Raw genomic sequence first — 25,190 nt, forward strand, 5'->3', positions numbered from 1 at the left:
CCTCAGTCACAAAAAGCACGGCTGAATTTGGGTTGTGATTTGAAAAGCAAAGAGGCAGCTGTGGGAAAGTGTAGCAGCCAGGTAGTTCACAGACAACAGACTACGCTGTTTCACCACGACAGAGGTGGCAGCTTGTTAATGCTTGCTCGCTAATTCATTTGTGACATAAGTCTCATCTTTTGTAGATGCAGAAAACCAAACCTGAACTGTTCTCCAAGGATAAAACACAAATTCTACTTTCCCATTGTCATGAAGTGTCTGCAAGAGTATGCTTGAGGTTTGCCAATATCTGCCACGGTTCATTCAACGCTACATACTTAAATCATTTCATGTGCCAGTTTTACTTTTCACAAGTAATTTGATGCCATGTAGTCCAAACTGACTTATGCTGAGACAGCGTGTTATTTTATTTTTGCAGATCCCACAGAGAAAAAAATGCCTGGGACTTTCACCCAGGAGACTGCATGTCATCTCCACTGTAAAACCAAAAGCCAACTAGGGCTGCAGCTAAATGTTATTTTCATTGTCATTTACTGTTTGATTATTTTTTCAATTAACCGATCAGTTGTTTTGTCTATAAAATGTTAGAAAATGATTAACTGACGCCCTCAAATGTCTTGGTTTTCCCACAACCAAAAAATATTCATTTACTGTCAGAGGGGAGTAAAGAAACCAGAAAATATTCATATTTAAGAAACTGAAATCAGAGAATTTTGATTTTTTTTCTTAAAAAATTAGTCAAAGTGATTAATTGATTATCAAAATAGTTGGTGATTAATTTAATAATCAGTTATGTCTTGCAGCTCTGAAGTCAACACTGACTTAAATTAAATAAGTAAAGTATAAAGTAAATAATAAATAACATAAGTACGTACATCTTATAGGCTACTATTAACAGTCTTAACAGGTCACCTGACTTTTGTTACCACTTTCATAACTCATAAAACTCGCTGGGCGATGATAATGTCTGACAAGGTGTCCATTATAAGGAATTAATGGACGACCATTATCATGGGGCGCTCAGGGGCCCAGGAGGCACTAGAAGCAACATTTCTGAAAGGGCAGCGTTGAGGTATCCTCAAGACGCTCGCTGCTCTAAAACCAGATACGTGCAACTCGTCACGGCAGCGTTCAAAACCAGTTTCGTCTGATTGTGAATCTTTGGATCCAGACCAGGCTGCTTCGTCTTTCTTTCCCAGTGACAAATCTTGAGAAGCAGGGATTCATCCAGGTCTTTTCCATGCAATCCAAGTACTGCAATCGCTTGGACACACTACAGCTGAAACTAACTTCTCTGCAACCCACAGTGAAGAAACTGGCAGAGAAGCACATGGCTCACACTAACATTCAAAGCCATTCAATTCACTTCCTTTGAGACTTAAGTTAAGCAGCCTATACTGTCAGATACCCTACAGCAGCATTTCAGATTGGCTCCTGTTTTTGTCATAAATAAGAAGTCCAACTTAAAGTTTGAATGTTAAACTTCTAACCACTGCATTTGCTTAAAACTCATAAATATAATTTAACATGGCTGTCCATTAAAGTCATATTTTTTTATTAGGCTTTAATGATAAAATCCAGTATAATAATCAACATTTATATTCGTGGATGACAAAAAGCCTACATTTTATATGATGGAGTGGGGATAATGGATGGGGTGGTTCTCAACCATCTCAAAAGCAATAAACTGTTATTACTCGTTTTAGATGCATGCTGATACTATGGAATTAGCACATTAAATTAGGAAATTATTGTACACCCTGCAGCCAATCAGCTCTGAGTATGACATGCAAAAAGCTCAAAATGCTTAGACATGACACACGAAATGTCTATAAAAGTTGTGTGCTTTTTATACGCCACCCCATGAGATCACATTGGTGCAGTTGGTGCAAACCACCATCTGTGAAAACGTCCACCCACACAGACACTCACTGTAGTAGAGATGAAATAATAATTTGATTCACCAACTGGTTGATAGACAAAAAAAAATCTAAGCAACTATTTTGATGATGTATTAATTATTCAGCATTTTTCAAATGAAAGCATCAATTATTCTCTGGTTACGGCATTTCCAGTGTGAGGATTTCCTGTTTTTCTCAGTTTTCACACTCATAGTAATTTTAAACAGTTGATAATGTACTCTGATAAAAAAAAAAAAAAACAGTCCCAGCAGCTGTTCCAGAGTCCTTGAACAGCGAGTGACAGACTGAGATCAGTCAGAGACGCTCAGCTGTAATTCAGACAGACCGCTGGACAGATACCAGGGGTTAAAGTGGGGTCACATGGCTGCAAGGCGATCTGGTGTGTGTGTGTGTGTGTGTGTGTGTGTGTGTGTAGGAAGAGGAGGGGTGGTGTGTGTGTTCAACCACAGAGAGGAGGCGTCAGGCCCAGTGATTGACAGGCCTGTCAGAATCCCCATAATCCTCTGCAGTGAGTGGAGGAGCGAGAGTCTGGCAGATCGAGGATCTTTGTTGAAAGATGGTTAGAAATCTTGACGAGGATGAGCCACACGCGAGTTGCCGGGTGTGTTACAGTACTCGTCATGTTGTCTCTGATCTGCTCCAGCAGACACTTCCAGGTCATGTCCACATTCATGAAGAGACATCTCAAAACTGTGTTTGGATGTCAGAGGTTTTCTGTCCACACAGAGCACGTTTCTTTCATATTAAAGATTCATCTATGCAAAACGTTTGATATGCATTTGTCCATATTTCTGCACGTTTCCTGAAAGCTAACTGAGCAGTGCCACTGGTGCTCGAGGTTTTGTGGCAGGTCTGTTTCTGCTGTCAGTTTTCAGGAATTGCTCAATGAATTATGAGTCGGAGCCTCCCTCCCGTCGGTTTCTTCCCTCTTGGTGTGTCAGACTGTCCTGGGGTATTTTCTGGAGGAGGGCATCTTTCACCTCCATGTTCCAGCTTTCTATCGCACCAAATCTCTGCCTTCCTGAATTTCTTTGACAATATCTTAAAAAGCTGAGTGAAGCACTTCAACCTCACTAACCTCCATGCGTACATCCTCTTCGCCGTGTCTGACATGTCTTCTCTGTCTTCGATGGTCATTTTGAGTTGTTTTTCCCAGTTGTTTGTCTTCTTAATCCTCTTCCCCTTTCCATTTCTAGTTTAGACAAATTTATTTACTTTTTAAGTGTTTGAATTTGTGGCTTTTCATTGTTCATCGGCAGCTTATTGTTTATGCTGCCATCTTGGCTCAGGCCCTTGTGAGACTCCCGACAAAGAAGTTTTAGAAAATGTGTTGGACATGACGTTTGTTGTTGAGAAGAATTCTTCGTCCATATGTCACCATGTTCCCTCTTTTTCAAGGGGTAAATTATTACGGCCTCCTCCTGTGACACCATGCCTGTTCTTGACAGAAACTTTTGACTCTTCTTCTTCTTCTTTGGGGTGGCGGTGTTGTTTGTGTGTCGGTTTGTGGGGCTTATATAGTGTTGGTGGACCCTGGTGCATCGCTGAGTCATATTTCACGTCCAACAAAAAATCCTGAGCAACAGTTTAACTGTCTAACTCCATGACTTAACTCCATAATTATTAATACATTGTGTGTAGGGTTACAACACAAACAATTATTTTCATAGTTGATTAATCTGTTGATTATTTGATTAGTTGTTTGGTTTATAGAATGTCAGAAAATGGTAAAAAGAAAAAAAAATGGCCATCAGTGTTTTTTCAAAAGCCAAAAACGACGTCCTCAAATGTCTTGTTTTTTTCCACAACCCAAAGATATTCAGTTTACTGTCATGAAGGAGTAAAGAACCCAGAAATATTTTTTACTCAGACTTTAATCATCGGCATCATCAACGCCACTATTGAGCAATCAGTGCAGATAATCTGAGAGACTGACTGACAGACAATGGAGACTCTCACATGTTCAACTAACACAGATGATGATAATGTTCAGGTGTCCATATAGTTTTCTACTGTTACCATGTAGTGAACTGAAGATGAAAACAGCGTGGATGAAGGGCCAAAACGGAGTGAGTGAGATCAGCTTACTGTGGAAAAGGTGAAAGCTGGAGAAAAATCTGTGCTGAGAGTGTGTGTGTGTGTGTGTGTGTGTGTGTGTGTCACTGGCAACATATTACTGCCCTTGTTGTCACTTGAGACATCAATTTCCCCCCTTCCATCCCCTTAAGGCTTAGTCTCAATCATTTACCTCTCTTTTCTCTTGTTCTGACGAGGTGACAAAGCAGCATGACAGATCGGAGACGCCGGCACAGTTCCAGCCACCGAGATTAAGACTTTAACACGAGAGGAAAGAAGGAAAAAAACCACACATACAAGCAGCTCAGCGCTCTTGTCACGCTCTGCCCTCTCTGCCTGTTTTGTCTCCTTCACTGTTTCTTCACTTGTAGCCAAACACCAGTAATCCCCTCTGCGCCGGGATAATGGCCGCCTGGTTGCTCGTCAACATTTGACAACAACAACAAAAAAAAAATTGAGAGTGTAAAATTGAGCGGTGTTCCTGTTCGGATGCAGACAGGGAGGGGTGGATGGACTGAAGACAGTGGGGGGGGGGGGGGGGGGGGGGGGGGGTGAGGCAGGTTGATAATGAGCGGTTAGTGGGGGAGGAGGAGGAGGGAGAGGAGGGCGGTGAAATGCCAGGTAATTACACACCGCTACCGGCCTTGTTTCCTGCCCTGGATTCATTTCATTTCCACCAGGTGCATGTTGTGTGTGTACAAATATGTGCGTTTGGACGTCACAGCGTTAAGCCCCACTAGAATTTCAAATGTCTGTTTATGATGCTAAAATTAGAGATGATCCGATACCCACTTTTCCGTTTCCAATACCTGAACTTGTTATACCAATCAGAAAACATGTTATTAATATTTCTAAGAGCTGTGTGGCCTGGTTCAGGTTGTTAAAATCTGGCATTTATGGGACGTTGCTGCAAAGTCCAGTTTCTGCATTTTAAGCTGTTTTTAGTCTAAGTCTGCACCGTAGATCTTTAGCTTGGAGCCATGTGCACACTGTCTGAACTGACGTGTTTTGTGGATATTAAAGTGTAACTGGATTTTGCAGATTTAATGTGACGGTGGAATGAAACTGGCAGCAGATAACACATTAGCCTGAAAGTCATGCTGAGTGTTGAAAAAGGAAAAAATGTGTCCGTGAACACAAATCTAACTTCGCTAACTGCCATGAGACTGTTGGTTACCACAGCAACCCATGCAGACAGGACAGTGATCTCTGGACACACACAGATCTGATCACTTGCTAACAACAGATTTGAGGAACAAATCCTGCCGTCTGAACAAAGCCTTCAGCGTTGCGTGTCTTCGGGCCCCAGAAACGTCTGGACGGAGCGGCCCTGCAGGACTGTGTTGTGTTAACGATGGTGAGGAGCCAGTGACGATGATCACTCGTCCAATGTTTGTGTTCCCGCTCTGCCAGTATGCATATGTTTGATATGAGCATGTGTGGCTGTCAGTCACTGGTATCTTGGCTGTACAGGCGTGAGCATGTACCTAACCCTGCTCAACACGTGTGAGTCAGTGTGAGAAACACGCAGCGAGTGACTCCAGCTCTTCACTGAAATATTACAACACTTCACTACAAGTACAGGTCTTGTACTGACAGCGTAAATTAAGTTGAAGTAAAGAAAGAAATGCAGTGCTTGATCAGGAGGAGGAAATCCGTGGGTCACTGCTTAATCTGCACACCTGTGCACCATTAACATTAAAATTATATGAGAAATTATGTTACACATTAGATTATGTAAAATCCTGTCAGTAAAAATTTGATCAAGAAAGTATATTTCTTTAAACCAGAACTCCACTGTCACAGAGACTTTTTAACTGGTTATGAAACAAGCTCAGTTTAATACTGATGCCGCTGTACAACCTGCATAAGAGAAGATTAGCTGTTTTTATTACACTAAATAGTTCAGATTCCCCACAAAATCATACAAAACACCACACAGATGTTTTCATTCTCCCAGGCAAAGTTTCACAGTGAGTAGGTCAGTACATGAACAGGAGGAGATTTTTCTTTTGCGAGTTTTATTTTTCTCTTTGTTATATTTTGTGGTGATGGATGATAGTGTGTCTGTGGGATAGGCAATATGGCTTATAAGGAATACATTGATATTTTTAGTCTATGCTGCATTATAGAATTTATATCTTGACACACAGATTTCCTCTATGTGAATGAATGGCATGAAAATGAATTTTACTTTGACTCTCTTCATATTACAGACCCATAAATGAATTCATCACCTCATCGCTACACATCGTGCGAACAGCTGTGTTTAAAAAAGAAAAACATTATTAAATATAAATTGCATCTTTCTTTCATTTGCTCCCAAATCAAATGCATGAGCCAGCCAGATCAAGATCTTTGTGACAAGAAGCGGTGCCGCTCAGCATAAAACAGCATAAAATGAAAGTTCCTTGTAGTGGCTTTAAACATTTTCTGAATTACTGTGGGTTGACAGCTCTCAACTTTTACTGCTGAGCTCGTCTGACTCACTGGATGGATTCTGAACATATAAACCTGCCATTGGACGGCTGTTTCAGTCGGCATTGTAGCGCGTGTTATCTGCATTTTCATGTCCCCGGGAAACAACCGCAACCTCTAAGCTACTGACCTACACACTGAAAACAGCGACTTAGCACCTGGGTCGCTAACAATACAAACGAAAACAAGCTAGCAGCTGTTATCATTTCTGTTGCGTTGCCAGGGCTCATCTCTCTGCATGCTAACCTTCCTAGCATTAGCTAATGTTACAGTTTAATCTGACAAGCAACTCCTCAGATCCAATAAGGGTGATGAGTTTAAAATAATGATGTGATTTGATTAAATGTATAACTGAAGGATTCAGTTCTGTTCTTTACTATCTGCTATCATTAGCTGTCTGTCAGTACTTGGCTGCAGCGTATGGAGCTGGAAAATAAGGTGCGCGTTAGCATTAATGCTAATTTGTTTATACATATATATATATATATATATATATATATATATATATATATATATATATATATATATATATAATGCACAGCCTTATCACTCTGTTGGTCTTTTTAAACAACAAAATGACACATTCAATTACCTCACTTGCTCACTTTTTAAATATTGAAAAAGATCTTTGGCTGACATCAGTTTGTGATGCACCACAGCCAGCAGTTTCACATTGTAGTTTGGCTAATTTACAAAACAATTAATTGACTTAATCTGATAAAATCCAAAAATGAGGATGAATAATGAGGAGCAGGCAGCATGATTCTGGCCTTGATACAACTGGGCACAAAAAGGTTGTGGTAAGGGAACATTTTGATAGAGTGCTCTGGATCAAACTTTAAAAATATACTCGAAAAAAGTTGAGGTCATACTCAGGTAAAAACCGAGATTCATGTTTTTGTATCTCTGAGGAAAGAGAAAGACTTGTCTGGATGGAATAACTTCTCTGAAAGTTTTTTTTTAAAAGTTCAATCTGAAATATCAAGAAGAAAGAACAGAAAAGTGTTTCCCTCTAAAATTTTGCTAAAAGGTGAATGAGAAAGTCCCCAATATTTAACACTCAAGGGATGAAAGCTTCATGCTTTCGTGACAAGATGCGTGGGGCGTGGCTGTCTAGCAAGGCGGCTCAGAGGCCCCGCCTCCCTTGCTCTTCATCCCACCTGGAAAAGAGGCTTACCTGAGTCATGTTCCCTCCACACAAAAGACCAAAAGGCCAAGGTAGCGGTTACATTATAATTTCAGGGGAGGAGGCAGCTGAGGAGGAAGTCTGGACGGGAACCAAAGGGCATGATGGGATAGGTGGGACGTGCCGCGGCGGGGCAGGGGATTAAGGAGGTCATGTGAGATTGTTGTGCTGCTCTTTATGTCAGCTGTTCAATGACTCAGTTTAGGATGTTTTCACATCTGTGTTACAGGCGTATTTAGATCAAATGTGCAGCAGTTTACTGTGACAACTGACGGTTCACATACCATGTAGATTTATTTATCTAAATTCTGTATTAGTATGATTAAGAAATATAGGACATAATATTTTGTAAAATAATAAAGAATTGGTTTGTTCACACAAAGAAACCTCTTACGTTTTCAATTCTGTCATGAGTCTCTGTAACTGATAATAATGATAATAACTGTGTAATACTGTGCACCCTCGAGAAATTATGCAACAGAAAAGTATTATTTTGTCTTTTAAAGGAGCAATATGTAGCCACAGTGTGTTCAAAAATGAGTCCTGTACTCCAAATAGTTAATTGGATGTGACATTAAATAGGTTGAAATCTTGTTTAATATTCAGTCTATGGTTGAAGCAAGTTGTTTGTTCCCGCTGCCTCCGCCAAAGACTTAGGGAACCTCAGGTGGGCTGCAGGAGCTTTGCAGGAGCGCAGGATGTGCACAGCCTTGTAAAGTGACAATAACAAGCAAGGACGAGTCCTCCGCTGTAAGTTGATCAGCTGTTTAGAACTGTCATTTGTCTGTCAGTCAAATTAAGCCCACTGCTCTGAAAACACGCACTGTGGACGATGAGTTAAGTGGACTCTTGTCTCACTGCCTGCCAAACTCCACAATCTGATCAATTTAACTGTTGAAAACATCTACAGCTTCTAACTAAAAGATTGTTAAATATATATCAATAATTATCTACTCACCTTCATGCTGACTGAAGGTCAGGTTTAGTTTTTTTAGTCCACTGCTGGAGTTTCACAGGAAAACAGCGTTTCAGAATCTCCCAAACTACATCAGCGAATGGTGACCAGTTTTCAAATGAAAAACATAAAATGCCCCCATAAATCCATGTTTTTAGTTTAAATCTTCACTGTAGATCTTTAGCTTACATTCGTGTACACACCGTCTGAACTGAGTGTGTGTGGCGTGACGGTGTGCACGCGCAAGTGAACGGCATGCTGGGACTTTAGGAGACTGGGATTACAGCAGACGAGCAGTATGGAGGCACTTCATCTTTTATTTTCACTTGTTTTTGTCCTTTTGAAAACCAGTCACCATTGACTTCCAGTGTTTGTGAGATTCTGCGACACTGTTTTTTGTTTTTTGCGAACTAACAAAATAAACCCGACCTTCGATCGGCACGACGGTGAATAGACTATGACTGAACTTTTATTTTGGGGTGAACTATCCCACAGATTTACTCTCGAGGAGCCAAACAAACTAAATAAAAACTGACAGTTCTTCCGCCTGTGGAAAGTCAGGTACAACAAACCAAGGTTTCAACATAAAGCCTGTTTTCATCTGTTTCGGCATGTCTTTTTACTCTGATTACATGTTTTATGTTGCAACTTATCTTAAAGCTTTAAGTATAACCGAGTATCCAGACTTCATCACTTAAGATCCTGTATCTCTGTCCTCACTGATGAGACACTGTTCATGCTGCATCACACGGACTCAGACGGACAAAACCTTCTGGACGACACGGAAAAAAAAAAAAAAGACAATCCAATGGAATGGCAGGACGTCAGCTGACACATGCATGATGATATGTTGCTATGGTGATGTATTGTTTACAAAAAAAATGGAATAAAATAAATTAAAACCGGTTTAGACATTTCTGGAGAAAAGCTGGCATGTTAGCATTAATGCTAATTATTTATCAGTGCACAGACTGATCACTGTGCTGGTCTTTTAAACAACAAGATGATGCACTCAGTCCTCTCGCTCACTTTACACTGTAAAACCGAATGTTCAAAGTAATTATTAATAGTAAGAAGTGAAGATTTTAAATTTCTCTGGGGGTTCTGCTGAGTTAAAAATGCTAAATACCAGTAAAATGTATTACTTTTGAACCTGAAATAGTGGGTTGTACTAAGTATAATAAGTTGTACTTGTAATAAGTACTGCAGATGTTTTTTAATTTACAGTGAATAAGTATCAATACAGTTACCCTGGTGATCTTTGGCTGAGAGCACAGGCATCAGATTGTAATGCAGTTTCACTTCAGCCGACTCATAAAATGAAGCTGATAAACTCTAAAATTGAGGATGAGTAATGTGAAACCTCTAACTTTATTTAAGGTGGGTCAAAGTTTCCAGTTATTTGCTTTACCCAAAAGTGAAACGCTGCTCCGTAAAAACTGTAAAAGTTTTTTTGTTTTGTTTTGTTTTTTAAAGTAACCTCAGTGTGATATTTCAGTTTGTCAATTTGCTAAAACTTAAACAGCACAATTTATCCAACTCAGGTGGAGCAATTCATATATAACATGAGACTTTACTTAATCACAGAATATAATTTTGTTTTGCATTAGACTTGACCTTCTTTACGAGTCACCACGGGAAAATGGCAGCTCAAAGGCAGAGTCATGGCGTCAGATGCACAAGACTACAGCTGCAAAGATGAATCGATTATATATTGATTATTAAATTCTCAGATCTACGCTTCTCAAATGTGAATATTTTCTGGTTTCTTTACTCCTCTTATGACAGTAAACTGAATATCTAACATTTTTCACCATTTTTTGACATTTTACAGACTAAAACACTAACTGATTAATAATTGATTAATTGAGAAAATAACTGACAGATTTATTGATACCCTACACAATACTAAGGGAAACTAACTGATGAGTTTTTACTGAAATAAGAACAGCAGGTTAAGAGAACAGGATGTCATTTCCCACTATAATCCACAAAGTAACCTTCCTTCACTGAAGCAGAAACCTGAATGGGATTCATTATTTCAGTTGTTGCCATTATTCCCTGGCAGCCGAAACTAACTTTACTGTCCTGTTCTCATCGACCGTCTGCCTGGATCCGTGTGACTGCAGCATAACTCATCTTTAAACTGCATTAGTCCCTGGAGAAAACTCTGCGTGATAGTCATCAACTCAAATTCTCGTATCAGATGACAGAATTCTGACTAAAACAGGCACAAATCTGTCGGATGTTTGGGAAACGGTAAACTGAAAAATTCAGCTGAAACTCCTCCTCTGTGGACAAGATGACCACCGTCAGAGACTCCAGGTCCCAGCCAGGAAACAGCACAGCCCCTCGTAAAACAGCAAAATATCATTTTTACATGGATATTAGTGAGATTTAGACGTGTCAGTGGGTGGATTTTTTCATCATTGGACAGCTCCAGGCTAGCAGTTTCCCTCTTTTCCCAGTCTTTATGCTAAGCTAAGCTTACTGGCTGCTCACTGTCTTCATTATTAGCACACAGACGTGTGGTGTGGTGTCAGTCTTCTAATCTGACTTCCACTGAGCACGCCACGTCCGGCCACAGTCCTGCAGCCCCAACCAGCAGCGTTTCAGAAACACTTCAGCGATGGAGCGTTTTGCACCCCTGATTATATTTACTAGCTCAGATTTTGTTGTTCTGGTCCTCTTTATCTTTGCTCTTTGTGTTTCTACCAGAAAAAAGAGTTTGTGAAACACTGCCGTGGATAAGTAAATGACTATGACATGATAACCATCAACTTTCTTAACATGTTATCCTGGAAATTAGTGATACTGCAACCCTCGCACATAAAAGAGTCTGCATTGTCACTGAACACTGGCACTGGATGTAAATTGTGAGGTGTAATATGGATGCAATTTCTTCTGGTGGAAACGAATCTAAATTTGGCCAAAGGGGGCAGCTGAAGCTGAGATGGAGCGAGTCCACTGCTGAGTGTAGTAAAGTGAGACTTTTGTCAATCAATTAATATTAATTAGATTAAAAATAATGAAGCAATCAAATCAAATCAAATAAAAAATGCCACTACTGGCAGAAGTGAAATCATCTACTTTCAGGATCATTCAGTCACATTCATGTATTTTTATCAAAGTGGTCAAAAACATTTAATTACAGCCTAGTAATACAGGGAGAAAAATTCACTTTCCTTTTCATGTATTAATTTTCATTTTGGGTGAAATTCTCCTCCTCAGTTTTTTCTTCTGTTTGGATTGAAGCCTGAGACAAACTGATTTTATATCTTTAATCCCAGCGGATGCTTTTAAAAACTGCCAGAATTCGTATTAAAGAGATGGAAAATGTAAAACGTGCAAAAACACAAATCACAGAGGAATTGTACTTTGTTAATTTTGAGCTGTTAATCACTTTGGAAAATGAGGGGGTCACCTGATCTTTGTGAGATCTAATTCTGGAGATTAAACCTCTCTCTCCTTCACACCTTGAACGCTGCCAAACGTTAACGCCTCGTCACCTCGACACTTTAACTCCTGTGTCGTGCACGTCTTCGTCTCCTCCTCCCTGTTCGCTCGCCGCAGCCTCTGATCTTTGCCACGCCGACGCCGTTCATTAACCGCTCGATACCCGAACGCAGACGCCCACAAACCGACACTTCGGCAAAACACATCTCCAAGGACAAGAGTGCAATTAATTAGGCTTGTTGTGTGATCTTTGGCTCTGGAGCTGCAGATGGAATAAAAACCCTCTTTATGTGTCACGCATGTTTAGAACCATATGATGACAAACTTAAAAAAAATACCAACAAGCACATGACTGAGACTTAATGCAAAGAGCGGCCACTTTGCATTTTCAGGCTGCTTAATTTTCCTGCCGGCGCTTCGACTGCCTGAATGCGGATGGAAACACAGATATGGAAACCGACTGTGACGGACAGGGTGAATAATAAAACAGCAGGCAGAGCGACGGACTCACAGGGACTTCCACATATTTGGCAGCTGCTTTCACCTTTCAGGGGGAGGGGGAGGCAAGAGGAGGAGGAGGAGGAAGAGGGGGAGGAGAAGGATAAGAAGAAGAAGAAGAAGAAGAAGATGAAGAGGAATGACACTGAAGTTCAGCCGGGAAGATCTGGTTTCCAGCAAATAACAGGTTTCCTCTGTGAGCGGTGAAAGAAACAGCTCGGCGCTCTCTGTTTCCACGAACAAAAACATGGCTACTCACTGTGAAAGAGAGGATTGAAGAGAAGAATGTCCCTTCATCGTATCTCGAGAGCTTGGAGAGGACGCCGTCTAAAACAGCAGCAAACTGCAGACACAGCGAAGAGACAGAACTATTTACTGCATGCATTTGTACTTTTTAGAAACTTTTAAACAAGTCTGTAAATGAATATTTCATGTTTTATTCTCTTTTTAAAAAGTGAGAATGTGCCAACGGAGTCAGAATATTTTTATTTTATTCAGTAATTTTCTGTTTCTGTTTCTTTTGTACTTCTATTAGCACAGAGTACAAAATAATTATTCTTTTAATTAGAAACAGATTGAAATATTCTTACTGCAGTGACAGGTGAAAATATATAATGTGTTACATAAATGGAAATAAAAGTCATAAAACCTTCAGAAATACAAGCAAGATTAAAGCCAAACTTCAAAATAATTATTGTAATAAATAGGAAAATAGGCTAAATGAATAAAAAACATAATCAAGAAACAATAAACTAAATTCAAATAATAAATAATAAGTCAATAAAGAGTGAATAAATCCATCATGTTGCTGTTTGAGAGCAAAGCAAAAAAAAAACAAACAAAAATATTAATCATAATATACATGATAATGATCAAATAAAGAAAACAATTAAAGATTTTAAAAAAGATTCGTTCTCTCTCTTTCTAAAAAAAAAAAATCCATAAAATCAAATAAAACTTTAATCCAAACAGTAAATAATGAGTAAACAACAAAATAAAAATCTGTACTGGTCACTAAAAAGAGAAAGGGTTAATCCCACTCCCCCATCCAGAAAAAATAATTAGATTTTTATTTCAAAGGAAATACAAAAAAAAAAAAAAAAAAAAAAAAGTCAAAAAACAGAAAGAGAAAGAAATCTTGAGAGAAAGCAGTGAGTGGATTTGACTGGAGGATAAAGAGAGATTTACCTTTGCAACGAGGGAGGAAATCATGTCTTTGAACGCCTCGTCAATCAGAACATCGATTTTGGAGTGGTACTGTTGCTGCAGAGGGGGGAGGTGGGGGTGGGGGGGAACAAAAAGCAATATTTTATTATTTTCAGAAAACTGACGAGACGCAAAGGCCAACAAAAATGACTCCTCGCCTCCCTGATACAGAACAACAGTATTGTCTGTGCTGTAAAAGACAGAAATAAAAACCTACAACACTCAGTGTGAACATGAAGTCTACACACACACACACGCACACACACACCCCTCCCGACACGGCGAGGCGTGAAAAACCTTCCCATCCGTGTAACGCCGCTGAGTTAAGCAGCTAATAGGACCATTATGCGGCTGACTGACATTCCCGTCCGCGCTGGAAAAGCGAAGGAATCTGAAGGATACTTTTTGTGCAGCTCCCAACAATTAGAGCAGCCTTGTATTTCTCTAAAGCACCGGTCCAGCTGCGAGGACCAAAGGCTCACACAAGATTCAATTAATCCGCCATTTCATGTCTCGTTTGGCCCCCCCTAAAAACATATTCATGGCACCTTTTCCCTTGAAGGAAGGAGAGAAAAAAAGGCTGGGGCTGAGCGCTGAATGGCAGCAGCAGCAGGGGAGTTCATCTCTTGGCGACAATGCCCTTTCACTGGCCGTCTAAAGAACACCCAAATTAAAAATTTCAATCAACAAAGCGTACGGATCGCTGACAAATTGCGGGTCCAGGGAGGTCACCGCCGCCAGCCCTAATTGTGTTTTTTTTTCCCTCCACAAGTCCACAAAATGGCAGTCCTCTTTCAGCACGCCGAATCTTTTTGGCAAATCTTGAGAGCTTTTCTTTTTTTCTCTTCTTACCTCAATTAACATTGCTGCTTTTGCCTTCTTTATCTCCACAAAGGCAGCCATAAAAAGAAGAGAGGAGGAGAAGAAATTGTTTGGTCTTTGCCATGTGCGCAGCAAAAACTGAAAAGAACAATTATTGCCTTTAAAAACATTTATCTGGTCGTTGAGCTGCAGCCATCTCTGCTACTTCAGCTCTGTGAGATGTTTTAGATTCTGAACTGGGTCACATTTTCAACATGACCCCCCCGACACTATTTAAATGACCTCGGCAACAAAACGGCCACAGACTGATTAGCATTTTCATTGATTTCAGCTGATCAACCGAGTTTAATAGCGGTCTATAAAAGCAGAATTCATTAATCCAGCAGAAGAGTTTCAAGTACAGATTCTTTAGGCCGTCTGCTTGCCAGTTGAACTCCCCACGTATGCACGCGCTAAAATCTGGACGCCGTTTCCCTGAAAGGGAAGAGGGGCAGCAGAATTTGTCGCTGAGCCGTCAGACATGGCCAAGTGCTTTCCTGCAGATCGACGCACTTGAAGACTCGTGGCAGAAAACTGACCACACCAAAGGTTCGGATCAAGTTCAGACTGCTGTCTCTTCAAGACCCTTCAGACTGCCGGTCAGGGGTCAGAGGTAAGGAGGCCTCATTCACAGCACCCGCTGGGCAAGTGGACACGAGCGAGCAGCAACTGAACCACAGTCAATGAAAATCCACAGCGTCTGCTGATGTTTCAAGACCACGCAGAAAGAAATTTGGTGAATTCAAACACTACAGCGAGGATAAACTGGTATATTTTTAAACTGAGGCTGTGATTTGTTGTAGAATGTAAATGTACATCAGCAGCCTGTTGCACAAGTGATGTTTAAGTTTGTCAGCGTGGCTCAGTGTGTGTGTGAGTCATAAAGCTATAATGTAGTAAAAAGAGGCTCCAGCATAGAACTTAATGCAAAGTTAAGATGTAAACTTGCACCTTCCTCAGCAGGTGTAAAGGGCCGCCCACACCAAAACTTTAATTATCATTATGGACTTTTTAAAAATATATATCTAATATTAAAAGTCATTCTAACTCAACCGGAAGGCGGAGTCCACACGGTCTGGACTCCATCATCTACTTGAGTTATAACAACTTTTAAAATGATATTTAATGTTTGAATGACAGGGGGGCTCGAAAAAACTAAGTTTGAGTTTGGGGTGGGTCTTCAAAAACTGACAAATTATCAACTGCATGTGGCTGATTTTATTTTTTTCCCAGTAAGGTGTTATGATTTAATTGGTCTGGACATGTGACGGGTGTTTTCTAATTATCATCACTTTGGGCTGCTCTTATTGTGGTTTTGCGTTCTGAGTCTACATCTAAATTGCGCATGGATTTGATGTCAGAAAAAACTAAAACTAGGTGAGAAACAAAAAACATTTTAGTGAAGTTAAATAAAGATAAAAACTAAACTTTAGGAAATAAAACTAACAGAAACCATATTGTCTACTTACAAAACTAAACTAAAATAAAACTATGCAGGACATTTTTTAAGCTTCAGTCTTTGGGATGTCTGCATAACTGTGAGCCAACTGTCTTCACAAAGTGTTGTGTTTGTATTGTAATAATTCACTGAACTTCTTAAATTTTGCTCCTCGCAAATATCTCCTGTCTTATAATAACAAAAACAAAACTGAAACAATCTACTGAACTAAAACTAACCCATTTTAAATAATAAAAACTAAACTGAAATAAGCAAACCAACAAAGCTGAATTGAAAACAGAACTAAAAAAACGAAATAAAAACAAAAACTAATGAAAAATGGCTCCAATGGGCCATCATTCCGAAACGCTAACAGTTCGAAAAATGTACAAGAGGACCGAGAGCCCATTTGTCTGGCAGGCAAACACCCATTTCTCTGAACTCACGTTTGTAACTTAACTGACATAACTTACAATCTTTCTATACTACAGCATCCTGAAAACAAAAGCTCACTGCTTCAAAGACCCATTGCTCCAAAAAAAAAAACAAAAAAAAAACCTACACTCTCTCTGGAGTAGTTTATTCCCTAATATCTTGGTGTATTTAAATATGCAAATGTCAGCTGACCTTTGTCGTCATGGTAACAATAGTTAGGCATCCTTCACTGTAACGGTAGCAATAAAACACGTGGTTAATACTGCGAAAGGTGTAGGCGGCAAAAAGACTGTGGTAAGTCACATCCCAAAAGGGCTTTCGGTCCAGTGGAGCATTTTTCAGACTATTTCAGAATAATGTGTTGTTATAACAGTGACATGGCGCCTTGCAGCAAATAGGCTGCAAACAGTTACCACCATACGCAGTGTTGTTATACTAGATGTTATGACTGATCTTCAACTGATTTAATACCCAAAGAAGGAAGAAAAGAATAAAGATGAACAAAATAAAACAAGTTAGCATCAAATAACCTTTCCTATAACACGCAGAAATTAAAAAATAACTTAACGTATCAATAGAACACCTCAGATATTATCCCATAAATCCACTACAGCCTCCAATAATTCAACACCCTGAAGAAAAAAGAAGCAAAGTAATGAAATACTCATGAATCTACTGCAGATGATGAGTAACTGCTGTCAGGTGAAAACTTTTTAAGAAAACAAAGGTTAGTGTTAACTCTTTCTTTAACAACAGCTGCTGGAGCTTTCTCACTGAAACTTTAAGAAGTCTGTGAATTCTCCTAAACCCCCACATCTCCATTCAAATAATGTGAAAAAAACCCAAACAAACAAGCGAAGAACATGTACGAGGTTCTCATCTATGCCGACGATGTGATGCTTTACATAAGTGATGCTCACTCCAGGTCTTGGAGCAGCAAATCACTGCACGTTTTCTATTTTGTCACACCTGATTAGCTGGACCAAGTGTGTTTGAGAACTAGTCACGAAATGTAATCTGTAGATTCATGTGCATGGACACGAATCGTCAGTTTTTATGGGTATGCAACAAAACACAATTTTAGACATACTGTAAAGTCTCAAATAGTAGAAACATGATGATCTTTTAGAATAGGTAGCGCTGTGTGACGTGGACAAAAGCAAGTATCACAACAAATTATCACAATTAGATTTTTGATCAGTAATCATCAGTAATGTGGCTATAATGACTGAATGGGTAAAGGGAAATAATACAACAGTCTAGAACAGTCTGGCAGTTCTGAAAATTACATATTTTTACTGTTATACAGCCTTTGAAAAAGAAGCAAAAAGAAAACACTTTTGTCATCATGATATAAGAAAGACAAAGGTTCCACAGGCGGGACGTAAAGTAGTACTCAGGAGATCAAGGAAAACATTTTGTGAAGAGTCATTTATAGATGTTAACAATATAGATGCTGCCCTTGAAGTCTCTAATGTGTTATTTATGCAGGCGATTGAGAAAGACGCACCACTTAGAAAGCAGGCAGGTATTTGATATCACCCTGGATAGACGAGGAAGTGAGGGAACGTGTGAATCAAAGAGATGATGCAAGAAATGTGGCCGTTACATCAGATTATGAGTCAGATTAGCAGATTTATAGGAGGCTATGGAATTATTATACAAGTTTTATAAATGGCATGATGGGACGTAGGCCTAAATCCTGCAAGGCTTGTCTTTAAGTAGAAGGAATTTCTTGACTAAACCAGCACTAACTGCTAATTATTACACAAATCAAGTAGATTTGAAGACCTTTATTTTGAAAGTGTAAACAGTTGTTGCATATTCATTATTGGTAACTTTACTGTGGAATGAAACAGAGGGTGGAAAATACTACAAATTCAGTTTGAAAGTTGAGCTGAGTGTCACGATAAAAAAGAAGGAAAATTGGCGTCCCTGTACATAAATCTAATGGATGGAATTGTGCGAGTGTTTCACAAACTGCTGTCAGACTGTGTTGATTCTCCGGGACCGTGAGTGGACACGACCGCTATTGAAAAAGGCTCAACTTTTACATAAAGAAGGTTCAAGGAAACTAAAATGACTCACTGTCTGAACCACTGACGGATTCAGTCATGTTTAATTCATGATTTTGGATATTTCTTTGAAACGCAGTAAGGTTTTTAAAACAAGGACACCTTTTCTTTGGGCAGAGCTCATGTGATGAAAGTGTGAAAGGGGAAAAAAAGGCGATGAGGCGATGGAGGGACTTACCCATTGTTTGTCAATCTGGGATTCAAACAATGATGAGCAGGACACATGGACATGAGGGACAGGGGAGGACATGAGACAGGGAGAAGAGGGCAAATCATTAATTTAAAAAAATACTGAGGAAAAAAATGTTTACAAGAGTTAAAGAAATACAACTCAAGACTTAATCTTTTCTCATGCGCACAGAAATAATCATGAAGTATTTTCAATAATCTTCCCACAAATATTTAAGTTCTTCTGAAGTTCTACAAGTTTTTATTTCCATCTACATCATAGTTTTGACCTTGAATCAAATATTTCATCTTAAAAGTCATGTTGTTCAAGACCAGACACATATTTTATTGTGACACCAAATAGCAGTAATTGTCAGAATGTACAGCACTTCTCCGAGATATAACACCAAACACTATCCCGTTATTCAGGCCTAATGTATCTGCGATTGTTGGCTGGAAAAAAAAAATCAAGCATGTAAAAACGAGCAGAAAAGCGGACGAGCTGTAAAAGCCTTTCTCCTTTTGAAAACTCCTGAGAACGATTTGGACAATCTTCAATCATACACTCTTAACATTTAATCATCAAGGTTATTCAGATGGGAGTTTTCTGACTGAATGAACTTCAGCCCGACGAGCTGAATGAAACATTTAAAGCGATACAATGTCAAAACGGAGGTTTGTTGTGTTTGGAAACCCAGAAAGACTTCATGAAATCAGTTTGGCGCTCTCAAGTGGACACACACACACACACACACACACACACACACACACTCACACACAAAATGCTAAAAACTCTCTTATTTGTTGACTCAGTCTTAATTGAAGATGTATCTCTCATGGCGGTTGGTTCTCTACGGCCAGCGGGCCTCATGCAAGAACTCATGCATGCTCATGTTCTTTGAATTTTCACACGTTATAAACCCTCCAGACCTGCCCTGGACTCATTTGCAATAAGTCTGATTTCTATTTATTAACAAATTGTAAAATTGCATTAGTTGATGGCAAGTTTTAGTCTGAAAATCCTACATAAATTACGCTAAATTACTATGTTTGACTCACAAATATCATCTGTAATTTAAATGGACTCTTACCACTGCTGTCTGGCTGCATCTTCACAAAGAGAAAATGAAAATTGTTACGCAAAAATGTTCATTACTGCTAATCTTGAATCATATTGTAACTGAAATATGCCAGAAATAATCACAATTTGATTTCTTTGATCACACTGTGAAGACCTAAACTACTACACTCTTTACTGTTGCACACTTTATAGATGATAAATAAATAGTTGTACTTTTTTTAAACTCTTTGCACTTTGTAAACTCAATGTCTGCTGTTACTTGTTGTTTACAGTGTCTTTACTGCGTCTTTATGTACAGAATGTTTCTCGCTGCTCGTTGATCGTGTTTGTTGTTGTTGGATGTACATAACATTTTTCCCATGTTTTTTATTCTGCACCAGGGACAATAACGATTTATTGAATTAAACTGAATTCAGTGCTTATAAAGAACTTATAAAGGTAATATTTTTTTATAAGAGGTGGCAGCACTTCCATCCTCCGTCAGAGCAGTAAAGGTGCCTTTTGATGAACTGTGCATGCTGAACTGTGAGCCCACCACCTTTATTTCCTTTTTGCTCTTTTCTTTTGTGTCTGAAATTGAGTTACAACTTGAAAAAATTAAATGAAATATGTGAATATAACACAAGAACCCATCTGTATGTGGATGCTGTTTATGTGTATAAAGCTGGTGTATAGAGTGTCTCTCTACAGGCTGATATTCAGTGTTTGTCAGCAGGAATAAATGGACAGACGATGTTTTCTAGTGGTTGAAGCTGGAGAAGAGAGGAAGCTGAAGGTTAAGAGAACAGCGAGCTTAGCTCTCTGTCAAGACTGCCGGTGGCCAAGGGTTTTGCTCTCAGCGACGCCAAGGCTGCCGCCTCACACAGGCTTCACGGTCATCCATTTAACAGCTCGTGTCGAGCGTTTGGCCGTTTCAAGTGAACACAAATACACCTGAACTCCCTGTCTGCTGGATGTTCGGAGGGAAACAGTCATGTTTTAGTGGCTGATCTGACAGTTTGACTCGACCTGTTCAGTGTGAGGCTGAAAATAAAAGACGACTGAGGGTTTTAGAAGCTCGCGCACAACGGCTCTCTGATGGTGAAATGTGAGAAGCAAACTGAAAAATACAAACATACATCCGTCTTAAGTGATTTAGTCTGACGTTCAGCCAAGACTCATTTTTCACGAAAAGGAATTCTGGCAATGCGGAGACAATTTCTCTTGTTCCAAGTTCAGTTTCTCCTCTTGTTTCACGTTATTTCTAGAAATGAGTTTTAGTCTTTTAAAATGAGGCTGGATAACTGAAATTTCAGTGTAACCGCTGTAATTAAAGGGGTTCGCTCACACCGGTGAAGTGAATCTTTTTGGAGCTTTTTGCGTGGAGTTCACTTCGGGTGAACTTGGTCAACTGAACAGTCCTCTGCAGAATGTCAGTCCCTCCAACTGCAGATAAACACGGACTCTGACTCAATCCCAAACCAGCCCCTTCACACTCGCCCTACCCAAAATCACTCCATTTGTGTGTTCGTGTGGAGGGTCTGCCACATTGAGTGTCGTTCCAAACCAGTCAGCCTGAAGGGTGGGGGGGTTATAAGCCCTCCAACAGTCAGTCTGCATCGATGCAGGCTTACAAACAAACACACTCCTCTCGGGTGCAGCTCAAAAGTTAGTTCCATCCGAGGATCAGTAATAAGTTACTTTACCTGGACATCTTTTGTGCACATATGATGGAATGACGTCACAAGAAATGCTCAACAAAACAGAGATGTGGCCAAGAAGCATGAGAGCAAGGTTTTATTTCTTTAATTAATATTTTATTTTCCTTTTGCAAGCTCATTATGTCATGGGTGTAATGAGCGCTCTGCCACTGCTACTTACATCTTTGTCTAAATGTTTTAATATTTATTTAATTACAATATCCATCATTATGGATGCTCCTGTTCCACCAGAGAGAGGCAAGGGTGTCCCAAAACGTTTCACCCTCCCCCTTATTTCAGTGACCCTCCGCAGCCACGAGTGTGACTCCACACCGAGTCACACTCGTCACGGAGTGGGAGTGTGTAGGGGCCGGTTTGGGACTGAGCCGAAGTCATGTTCCTGCTCTCATAGTTTCAGCTGGTGTGTGCCTACATCTAGACTGCATGTTACAAACTACAAAAATACTTCAAACACAGTCAGAAGATGTCTGGAGGATACAAAACAGATAGACTCAGTACTCGGGTTGTGATCTCAACTCACACATCTATGCAGTCTCATTTCTAAATGATGACAATTCATTTGCTCTTGTTCCCCTCTGCATTCAAGTCACGCCGCGTTCATGTGTTGGCTGATTCACTTCAGAACAGATTGAGAGGTTTAAATCCAGCGCTGTGACATATGTCAAGTTTAAATCAAGCAATTTTGTACGTAGTTTTTTTATATGTGGTCTGTTTAAAATCCTGTCCAGATAGCAGGTTTCTCAGACGAGAACCACTGAAGACTGCGATACATGTTCTAGCTGAAAAAATAAGGATCATGTGAGAGAATCATGATCTCATTTCTAAGGGAGAAAAATCATGGTTCATATTTTAGAAAGATGTTTTCATTACATTCACAAGGCCTAAAACAAATCTAGTTTAGTTTGGATTAACTTAAAGCTGCACGACCAAAATGATGATGATAATTCACTGATTTTAAGTACAAAATATTTGTATTGCACTTTCATATTTAATTGAAATGACAAAGTGCTGCTTTCACTTGCTGTGCATCAAAATAAGACTGGTCCTCCTCCTAGACACAAAAATGAATAAAATTGTACCAAAACTGAAAGGATGTTATGGAGGTCTGAACTGATGCTGATTCTATGAGGAAACGTCAGCGACATTCATGCATTCATTGTTCTGCAGTTTGAGGTGTTTTTAAGTGATTTACAAACTTAACTGCGTTGTTTTGTGGCGCAGTCATGACTCTCAATCTGAGCTACTTCTGAATGAAGGATGATGATCCATTTCAAGGGAGCGGCTCTTCGCCTTTTGCCCCAGACATTTAACTTTCATTTTGCCCGTCTGCTCGCTGTTGTATGTTACTCTCCTACTCTGGACTGCAGCCGCAACATCCAGGACGTTCTGCACAGGCTGCCGCTGCAGGGTGGATCACTGTGAGCTGATTTGATGTGCAGAAGAGATCTGATTTTAGCGTGGGAGACCACTGGAATTCTTATGAAACTACAATTCATGGGGATTGGCTAAAATTGCATTAATTGTTGCGATCACATCATCGTAACTTCCTGGAAAATGGAGGAAGCTGTCCTGTTAGCTGTGTGTGACTGTCCACAGTGAGCTCCTGCTACACGTTACCATTAGCTTATCGCTCTGAAGACTTTCAGCAGTGACAGATTATTCAGATCTGACTTTAGCTTGAAGTCAAACTGGAACAAAAGGGATAAAACCTTTAAATATAAACCCTGTGATGTCACATCACTGATGTCAGGCAGTGTCATCAGTCATGTGACCGTTGGCTCACCTCCTGACCGGTGTCCAACACACAGAGTTTGGAGCACTGCTTCTTGGCGTCCATCAGCACGTTGAACATGGTGCAGACCGACAGCGGCACCCTGAAGTCCGTCGACTTGCTCGCTTTCTGCATTTTGGAATCAAATGCCGACTTTGTTCTGTGGGACAAACAGACAGGTTTTTATGATCGCTGATTGTCACCAAAAGTGACTGAAATTTAATGCTTTTCTGCAAAACTGTGACAGATTTTTTGCAAAGATTTTTGTTATTTTACAAAAATGTGGATTTAAAAGAAGTCCAAAGAAATATTTAAGTATTATTTCAAGGACTCATAGACCATCTTAACAAGCTTCACAAAAGACAGCTGGTTTTCACAATTTGTTGAGCTTTGAGGTTTTCAGGTCAGAAATGATTTTGCTCACATTTATACTTGTTGAGATAATACTTTTTGAAAGTTTGTATGTGTTTGTATCTTCAGAATTAAAAAAAGGATTCACTTTGGCAGGCATGTGGTGCAAAAAATAAAAAGAAAGAGCAAGAAGATCCAGATGGATGTGAACCCAGAGGTGCTGATCCAGCTGTGGGCGACCTCTCAGTCTGACCTCTTGACGCAGGCCTCCATCATGTCGCTGGCCATCAGTTTGAGTCTCTGCTCCAGATGTTTGGCGAACTCGGGCTCTGGCCAGTGGAGGTCCAGCACGAACATCTGCAGAGCATCCAGCTTCCAGAACAGATCCTCCGATGTGGCTGAGCCGTTACTGCAGGGAGGACGGAGAGAGTTACTCACTGAATATCACAAACACATCTACTGGATTTAAAGATGTATGGAAATTATTCCACGGTTGATTATTCCAAGGTTGAATGCCATATCTCACAAGTGAAAATAATTTACATCTCCATCCTGTGAAGTCAATTCTACCCCACAAAACTAAACCGAACTGAAAACACAACCTTGCAGAAATAATTATCATTGTGACTGTAATGCTGATAAACCCAAAGTGTTGTTTTTTCATTTTCACTTGAGTTTTTGAAGCATATTTTCAAAAAGAATTCAAAAAGCACTTCAGTACCTGTTGCACGTCTGTTTTCTTCCTTTTTTGGGAATGCGCACGCTTTCTTCTTTAATTACTTTTGATGTTTTGATGTGTTTGTGATCTTAAGTAGCTTTAATCAACGTTTTAGGTGAACATATTTGTTAGTTGTCATGTTTTGGAGCTACATTTAGATGTAATCATCAGTCACAGTTATGCTCTCTTTTTGAGGGAGCGATCCCGTTGATGCTTTGGTTTTCTCTCAACACTTTCCCACTCCCACCTTCTCAGGTACAGCAGTTCTAACATCAGTTTTGCACGTGCAGGCCTCCGCAGTCAGCTTTCAAAATGAATGAATGAATGAAGAGAACACTAGAGGGCGCCCTTCAGAAATGATGCCAGAATGGTAGTACAGCGTCAAGGTTCGAAGGTGGCTCTGACCAAACTCTCGCATTTGACATTCAGAATGAGGCCGTTTCTCTACAACATGAAATTAAAAAAGGTGGTGGCTTGGATTAAATGGCTGACAGGAACTCCCAAAAACCTGTGGTCCTGATCAGAGTTTGAGCCTCTATACAAGCAGCCATCGTTTTCAGTTCATTTCTACCAAAATCAACTTGCAGGCTTGTGGCAGAGAAATGAAGCCCTCACAGACGACAATGTTCTGATGCATCATTCATGTGATCTCTGGATGGTAATACAGCTGTGAGCAGCGGCCATTTTTAGAAAACTCTCAGTGTCCCTGCGTTCAAGAGCACTCCAACACCTGAGGCTGCAGTTTGCTCCTGAAAGGAAACATTTGGAAAAGCTTTATTTCTAAACACGGGTCTTTAATTTCCAACCAATTTCCT

The 25,190-nt window shown here is 39.9% G+C and overlaps 1 protein-coding gene across 1 annotated transcript in view; it reads right to left on the reverse strand.

Moving 5' to 3' along the window:
• cadps2 (Ca++-dependent secretion activator 2) overlaps positions 1 to 25,190 on the reverse strand; it is a 271,647-nt gene that overhangs the window by 16,969 nt on the left and 229,488 nt on the right. The window contains exons 20-24 of the mRNA XM_084733727.1: positions 23,911 to 24,066; positions 23,319 to 23,466; positions 18,765 to 18,779; positions 13,760 to 13,834; positions 12,831 to 12,914 (exon numbers count right to left, since the gene is read on the reverse strand). Of these exons, the coding sequence (XP_084589853.1) occupies positions 12,831 to 12,914; positions 13,760 to 13,834; positions 18,765 to 18,779; positions 23,319 to 23,466; positions 23,911 to 24,066 (478 nt within the window). The remainder of the gene's footprint in view (positions 1 to 12,830; positions 12,915 to 13,759; positions 13,835 to 18,764; positions 18,780 to 23,318; positions 23,467 to 23,910; positions 24,067 to 25,190) is intronic.

Source organism: Lutjanus erythropterus, chromosome 13 (assembly GCF_056507025.1).
Source record: "Lutjanus erythropterus isolate fLutEry1 chromosome 13, fLutEry1.hap2, whole genome shotgun sequence".
NCBI classification, from domain to species: domain Eukaryota; kingdom Metazoa; phylum Chordata; class Actinopteri; order Lutjaniformes; family Lutjanidae; genus Lutjanus; species Lutjanus erythropterus.